The sequence below is a fragment of the Arachis hypogaea genome, chromosome 8, assembly GCF_003086295.3.
Source record: "Arachis hypogaea cultivar Tifrunner chromosome 8, arahy.Tifrunner.gnm2.J5K5, whole genome shotgun sequence".
Lineage (NCBI taxonomy): Eukaryota > Viridiplantae > Streptophyta > Magnoliopsida > Fabales > Fabaceae > Arachis > Arachis hypogaea.
The window spans coordinates 13416747-13424717 of NC_092043.1; the positions used below are offsets into that span (position 1 = coordinate 13416747).

The window sequence follows — 7971 nt, forward strand, 5'->3', positions numbered from 1 at the left end:
ATTTCTTTGGCTATATACTGAGCATTAATGTTTGGTTTCAATGTCACAAAAAGATAAGGATAAAGGTGATTTTTGAAAGAAATTTTCAACAAGTTGAAGATTATGTATTAATTGGTGTTATATTTTGATTTCTTTATTTCGTTTTGATATTTGCATTGTACCACTTTATCTTTTTTGTATAGGTGTTTATGTAACCTCGGTGGCAATACCATAGGGATTATGCTCTAGTTTGGGTAAACAGTTTAATTAAGTTTTTTTTTTAAATAGTTTAAATAATAAATGACTATATTAAAAGTAACTTAAATAAGTTATTTTGTGTTTGGAGTTTTAGTTCTAAAAGTGCTTATTTTATAGAAATAAGTTATACCATAGGGATTATGCTCTAGTTTGGGTAAACAGTTTAATTAAGTTTTTTTTTAAAATAGTTTAAATAATAAATGACTATATTAAAAGTAACTTAAATAAGTTATTTTGTGTTTGGAGTTTTAGTTCTAAAAGTGTTTATTTTATAGAAATGTGATAAAAATAGTATTATGAGAGAAGTCATTTGTTTTAACTTCTGTATATGCTCCTAAATAGTTTCTTAGAAAGCTGTAATTTGATTTTTAAAATTGCACCAAACATTAATTCTACTACTTTTTATAAATTAAAAGCTCAAAAAAGTTGCTTTTGAAACTTCCCAAACAGGTCCTATGTAATCATCCATAAGTCACTCTTAAAACTTTTATCTCCGTTTGGGTCGAGGCTGTAACTTAACGATTTAAAAAAATACTAGTTTGAGGTATAGTTGTAATTTTGTAGATTAATTTAAGTGTTAGCTCAAGCATTTTTGTAATTATTTTATTTCTAATAAGATGACAAATTAAGGATATTCAATGAGAAAAATTTATATCGAATACTTTTCGAGTATTTAAAAAAAATTATCTATGTATTAATAGTACAAAATTGATAGATTAAAGATTACAAAAATAATTTTAAATTTTTTATTAAAATGAAGAAAAATATAAGAATTATAAAAATTGAATACACGACTTCAAAATTAAATGAGTTACTTAAAACTAAACCATTCAATAGTATACAAGCACAATATTACGTTGTGTAACAATCACTATATACAATATTAATGATTCATTAGAAAAAAACATAATCTGTTGATAAATCTAGAAATTAGCTCAATAATTATAGATACATTTCAGCATGTGGTTCAACATGACAATTATATGGTTATGATATCCAAAAAAAAAATTATTTGTGATTAGACTTCCATTATATGATTTACGTTATATACATGATATTGTTCAAAAGACAAAATATCACAAGTCTATATTTTTGGATTAAATGTCAACTAAGAGGTCATATCTTAATACTTGAAATTTAACTTATATTGTTTCTAACAAAATTTGTTCAAAAGAAAATATTTCACAATTAAACAGTTGACATATGTGCTTGGAAGTAATAATAAGTTTATATTCAATTTTGTTTCTATATATATGTAATAATTTAAATTTAAAGTGTTAACAACATGTACTTCGCATTCATTTTATTTGATTTGTTGATACTAAAAAAAATGACTTTTAGCTATTATAATTTAGTGCTATAAGAACTACAAAATTTTATCATCGTCGTCCACTTTATTAGAAAAAAAATTCTATGCATATGTAATTGTCTTATAAATGTCTTGGAAGAATAATTTTAAACAATATTTCTTTAAGAAATTCTAAAAATTATTACACACAATTCCTTTTGAATATTCAAAGAAGATGCAAATGCTCCATGCTACTTATAAGAAAGTATATTTCATTCTTAAATTCTTACAAGATGATAAAAAATTTATAAATATCATTAAAAAATAAGTTCATAGACTTCAATATCATATGTCAAGAAGTTTATTATTTTACTAACTTTTAACAATATCTCAATATCAAAATACATATAAAATAGTTGTTGGTATGAACTTCCAGCTAATATTTTATATCAATGAGAAAAATTATAAATATGAAATATGAGTTTTATTAACTTTATTAATAGAAATTTCTTCATAGTTGTATTGGCTAACTTGAGATAAATTATTTTCTATTATTCCACGAGACTCAAGACAAAATATTTGTGCATTCAATTGTGTATTTCTATTATCTTTAGCAATTTTGTTTAAGTGTTTAAAATAACAATAAAAAACATAAAATTTTCTCTAGATACAAATATAACTACTTCAATTAAAAAAGAAATAAAATAAATTAGTAAGTTTCAACAAGTAACAACATTATTCATATTATTTTATTTCTATAAATAAACATGGTACTAACAAATAATCATGTCTTAGTTAGATTTCAGCAATGACATTTCTATATATAATATATTGATATTTGTTACCACAATTAGGGATGATAAAAATACCTATAAAAGCGAGTAGCTGTAGGAATTATTTGCGACGGAGTTAAATGGGGACTTGCAAAATCCCATGGAAATGGAGACCCGTCCTCATGAATAAATAAAGATAGAGATAGAGGTGGATATACCCGTTCCACAAGGGCCACAAAATCCATGCCAAAAAAAAAAAGAAAATTACTACAATATTTTCATTTATATATAAAAATTACAAGTTGTCATGTTGGATATTTAACGTTTGTATTGAATTATGTTAAAATTGTGTTTAAATTTTTTTATTGTGTTACCTTATAAATTTTGTGTTACCTTATGTGTTACGTTAAATTTGTTTAAAAAAATTTAAAGAAAATACCCATGGGTATCTACAGGTATCCGTCATTTTCGCAAAAACAATTAAACAGGAATCTATAACAGAGATGAGACCAGAAGAAACATTTTCATAAACAGGAATGTAAGAAGGGAGAGGGGTATCCGCTTTACAGATACCCATTACCATCCCTAGCCATGATAATAAAGAAGGTTCAAGCAAACTTTATCGCATGTTAGATTATACTTACTCAAATCGATTTTAACATAAGATTTAGATGACTTAAAAGTTTTACTCAAGAAATATTATGAAATGCTTGCAAATTTAACTATCAATGTTGTTTAAAGAGAAGTCTTTAGAACGATAGGATCCTAATGTAAGTATTTTAATGGGGATAAGTACTTTTTTCGTCCCCAGGGTCTGGGGTCAAAATCAAAATCGTCTCCAACTTTTTTTTCTTATTAAAATCATCCTCAACATTACAAAAATTATAAAATCATCCTTTTCTACTTCAATTTTATTTTTTTTACTAAATTACCCTTCATTATTAAAAAATTATAAAATAAAATAAATATAAAATAAATAAAAAAACAGAAGAAAAGGGGGTGTGGAGAGAAAGAAAGGGGGGCGCGAGAAAAAAAGGGGGGAGGAGGGGGGAGAGAAGGGGGACCGCCGCACTGTCCTGCTGCTTTGCCGTCCTGTCGCACCGAACCGCACCGCCGCTCTGCCGTCCTGCCGCACCGCACCGCACCGCACCACCGCACCACTGCACGACCTTCTTCTTCTTCTCCATACCGCCGTACCACCGTATCGCCGTCCTGCCGCACCGCACTACCGCTTCTTCTTCTTCTGTGAACTGAATTTTTTGTGAAATTTCTAAATTTTTGATGAAATTTGTTGTTGCTGAAATTTGAATTTCTGGATTTTTGATGAAATTTGTTGTTATTGATGAAATCTGATGATGATGATGATGACCATGAAGAGAAGGGCATGAGGAAGGGGTGGGGGGTTACGGTGAGGTAGTGGGGTGAGGGGGTGGAGGGTTACAGTGAGGGGGTGAGGGGTGAGGGAGTGGGGTGAGGGGTGGGGGGTTACTTCTTTCTAGATTTCTATTTCTACTTCTTGGTTTGGTGTTGTTGCTGTTGTTTGGTGGTGGTGGTGTTCGTGCTGGTGGTGGTTGTGGTGGTAATGTTGGTGGCAGTGGAGGTGGTGGGGTGAGGAAGGTGAAGAGGAGAATGATGATGATGAGGGTATTTTGGTCTAAGAATTCGGAAAAGGACGATTTTATAACGTTTTGTAACGTTGAGGATGATTTTAATAAGAAAAAAGGTCGGGGGCGATTTTGATTTTGACCCAGACCTTAGGGACGAAAAAAGTACTTATCCCTATTTTAATGTAATCACAAATTATGTACTATGAGGAGTGCTAGGGGGCCAACAAGTTTTGTGATTTATAGCCATCAATTAGCCATCATTGGTGATTTCAATGGTGTGAGATTTTATCCAAAGGCGGGAGATCACTCATTTTATTTTTACTGGTTAAGTGCTGGTCAAATTTTAATAAAACTGCTGGCCCTAGACTTTTCCATGTATTATTATTGATGAATAATTATTCTTCTTATTTTGGTGACATAAAACCTAAAAGACAAAAAAAAAGGCAAAAGAATAAGAGGAAAAAATAACCCTGAAAAAGGAGCTTTCTTCGATGGGGAAAGTATCTTTTGGTCCTTGATGGACCAAGTAATAAATGAAATTAATAAAAAATATAGGGTTGGTTCACAAATAATAAAAAGTTCACAAATAAACTTTCATCAACATATGTGGCAAATTTAAATGTGAAGTTAAATAGGATTGGGGTGACGGCGAAGTCTGGGTTGGACATCTAAGTAGTAGACGGTACTGCACGACAGAGCTGAGGGAGTGGTAGAACGCCGCCGAAGTAGAGGCGTAGATCGGGCCCTGGCTGAGTTCAGGTACACCAGACGGGAGGCAATAGACGAAATGGGGCAACCATCGACGCAGGCACTGCAGTGAAGTCAGAGGAGCAGCTCCGCAATGAGATCGATGAGCTTCTCCGCCAACAGCGCGAGGTCACTAATTACTCTCTCGCCTATTACCACACCACTCTACTTCCACTCTCTCCAATTCATTCATCGATTCTGTTTCTTTTTTGTTCAATTTTCTCAGATTACGGAGCGGCTTCATGATCCTTGAGGCCTTCGAAGGGGCCCCTTCTCAGCTCCTCGCCGACAACCCTTTTCCTCCCCAATGCCAAAACTAATCTGATGGTGGCAAGCTTGACAACAGGGGTCCTTTCTTTGTCAATGGACTTCCTTTTGGAGCCATGGACGCAATAAAAGATGCATACGGAGCTACTGTACAAATTAAAGATCTTCCAAGGGATGGGCTTAACCTAACATTGAAAATAAATCTGTCAAAGCTTCCTGCAAATCAAGGTACAAACTGGTTCTGTATATCCTGCCATCATAAGCTTTCTAACTGCTGTTTTTTTTAGCATGGTATTATAGTTATCATGGTTTCAAAATTTCAATATTTTTAATTGACGTGCCCCTTTCCATGAGAAGTTCTTCCTAAATTGTTAGCTGTTGTATTTTCTATGCATTAAAATGGTTGAGATGAATTGTATTTCCATTATTATGGGGAGTTGTTGCCTTTCTATTTTAATTTCAGGAATCAATATCTACATTTGTTATTTATATTAGATATTAGATAGGATTTGTAAAATATCTTATACTAAGTGATATAATAAGAGGCATTCATGTGCGTTCACCTAATAGCTTAAGTTTTTGGGATGGTCACTACATGATATCAAAGCCTTGATTTGTCAGGAAATTAGTTTCTGGTCTGTCAACTCATGTACTTCATGCTTTATTGAATTTCATGTATTTACTTTATTATACTAAATATAAACCCTTTCAAATGTCAATCAAATTACATTTTTAATCATTCTATGCTTAGAATCTATTCTGCATTGAATTGCAATTCTTGTGGATGGGGGAAGAAGCATTTCTAGATTCAATTATTTGGTTGTTGATGTTGGTCTTTTATAATTGGTGGTGTTTCGGATTATGTGCAGATCAAAGGCAATCCTTTTTGGTGAAAATTGCATCAGTGAGGGAGGTTGTCCTTGGTGCACCATTGAGAGTAATTTTAAAACATCTTGCTTCAAGAACTGTTGCTCCAGACATTGATCCGCTTGTCGCCCTTGTGCATCGGCCAAGGGAGTTATTTTTTCTTGTTCCAAAGGTAACAGCGTATTATAAGCATGGTTAACTTCTTTTTTAGCCTAACTGCCTAAGTATTCTTCACTATCAATCTTGAAAATTTATCAAACAACAAAGGAAAACCCAAAAAGGGATAGAAAGTCACAAATTTACTTAAACAAAACATCTTGTATTTGCAGCTTATGTTATACAGTTGACTCAAGAATGTAAAAATCCGGCAAACCAAGAGGTTAACAGAATTTTGACTCATCTCTACGAAACTGAGATTGATTCCAATAAAGCATCCACATAGTCTTTGAGTTTAACTTTGGTGATTACACCTTCTCTTCTGCTTTCTGGAACTTCCTGTCCATTCTTGAAGTGGATCAATGTTGGTAGCTCATAAACTTTGTACTCTTCGATTAGCCTAGGGTTCGCATCATGATCAACCTTCGCCACTGTTAATCTGTCTTCATATTCCTGCAATTTATGATACAAAACATTTCAGTTTGAGAGAAAATTCTTAAGAACATTTAGCAAGAAGTTCTGTTCATATGACAAGATGTGTTGCATTTCTTAAAATCATGTCCTTACTTTCATGGTTCATCAAGGTTATAAATCATCCCAAGCTTAAGTATGTGTTGCTAGCATGGCAAATATCTCTCTATTAAAAAACTCACACTGGTTTTTTTTATTTTTGTTTCATTCAATGGAGACATGAAATAAGACAACACTCTAACCAACACTCTAAATTTTGTTATCAAAAGAAGAATAATTTATTGTTAATTAACGAATAAATTAATTAATATTATCAAATAGTAGAAAACGGCACCATAAATTCTTCAGGAAAAAGGAATTTGGAGGGCGAGAGAGACCTGAGCTAGGGATTCCATAGTGGGAGAGATCAAACGGCAAGGACCGCACCAGTTAGCGACGAACTCAACGAGAACGGGACGGTTAGCCTTCAAAACAGTGTCGTTAAACTGTGTCTCATTGATCTCTGTGATGCCGGTGCTGCACGTAACGGTAAATTGACGGAAATAGCGGAGTTTGGGACATGTAGTTCTTCTTTGGGAGGAATAAAAGGAAAGTCTTGTCGGAATGGAGCAGTGAAGCAAAGGAGCAGCAGAGTAAGATGAAGCGGAGGAGGTAGATGCAAGTGTACGGAGTGGAAGCGTCGGAAGTAATAAACCGGGTCTTAACACTAAATCGAACCAGACCAGCTGAACCGGTTTGCAATTTTATCAAGTTTTGGGTCAAATACATAATTTTCAATAAATACTGTACGGACGCCATCTTGGCCATTGAAATGGCATCTTTTCATCTGGTCTACCAAAGTCCGAAAAATACTTTCTCCACCAAAGACAAAGCCTCCGAAAAAGGGTCCATTCCAACAAACGCAACTGAAAAGGTGCTAGAAAAATTCACCGACCAACTCTACAACTCTCAAAGATCCATGTTTAGCTAGCTATTCTGGTGACTTATTTGCCTCCTTTTGAATCAAGTAGAACCTATCACACTAATTCTACTGCAGTTTCAGCTCAAATACCATTTTGATTAAATTCAAATTCGCATGAGATGAGTTATTTTTCAGTTATTCACCAAAAAGAAAACTTTACTAGAATTTGTTTCACATATAACTTAAGTAATTTGCTTATCCCTTGCCGATATCAAATTACACCATATAACTCATAATTCTACTCGAAAAGGACCGCTACTAGAAATTTTCTACATAACCAATTTTTAAGACGATCTCAGATAAAGTAAATAAAATAATTACTCATTATTTTTAATATTTTTAATATTAAAATTATCAAATTAATCATTAGATTTAATTAATTTCATACACTTTTATTATAATAAATACTATGTGTATTTTTATTTAAAATTTTCAATTTTTTTCATATATTTTTATATATTATCTTGGATAGGACACAAGTATATATAGTAGTTAGAATATTAATTTCACTGTTCACTCTCCAAACACATACAATTTGGAATTTTTTTATATTATATTATTAGGTATAAAATCCTCCATAATAAACTAAATTATATG

General features: G+C 32.3%; 1 protein-coding gene across 1 annotated transcript; it reads right to left on the reverse strand.

Moving 5' to 3' along the window:
- Positions 1-6188: 6188 nt before the first annotated feature.
- Positions 6189-7304, reverse strand: LOC112705024 (thioredoxin X, chloroplastic-like). The gene is made up of 3 exons (XM_025755885.1): positions 7266-7304; positions 6791-7138; positions 6189-6395 (listed from the first exon to the last, which is right to left on the reverse strand). The coding sequence occupies exons 1-3, from the start codon at positions 7302-7304 to the stop codon at positions 6189-6191; spliced, it is 594 nt and encodes a 197-aa protein (XP_025611670.1).
- Positions 7305-7971: the final 667 nt, after the last annotated feature.

Excerpts from the sequence above, each read along its gene's own strand:
- LOC112705024 (XM_025755885.1), bottom strand. The coding sequence starts at position 7,304 with ATGGACCCTTTTTCGGAGGCTTTGTCTTTGGTGGAGAAA. Across the intron at positions 7,139-7,265 it reads CTTTGTCTTTGGTGGAGAAA|CTGGTCTGGTTCGATTTAGT; the intron begins GTATTTTTCGGA and ends AAACCGGTTCAG. Across the intron at positions 6,396-6,790 it reads CTATGGAATCCCTAGCTCAG|GAATATGAAGACAGATTAAC; the intron begins GTCTCTCTCGCC and ends CATAAATTGCAG.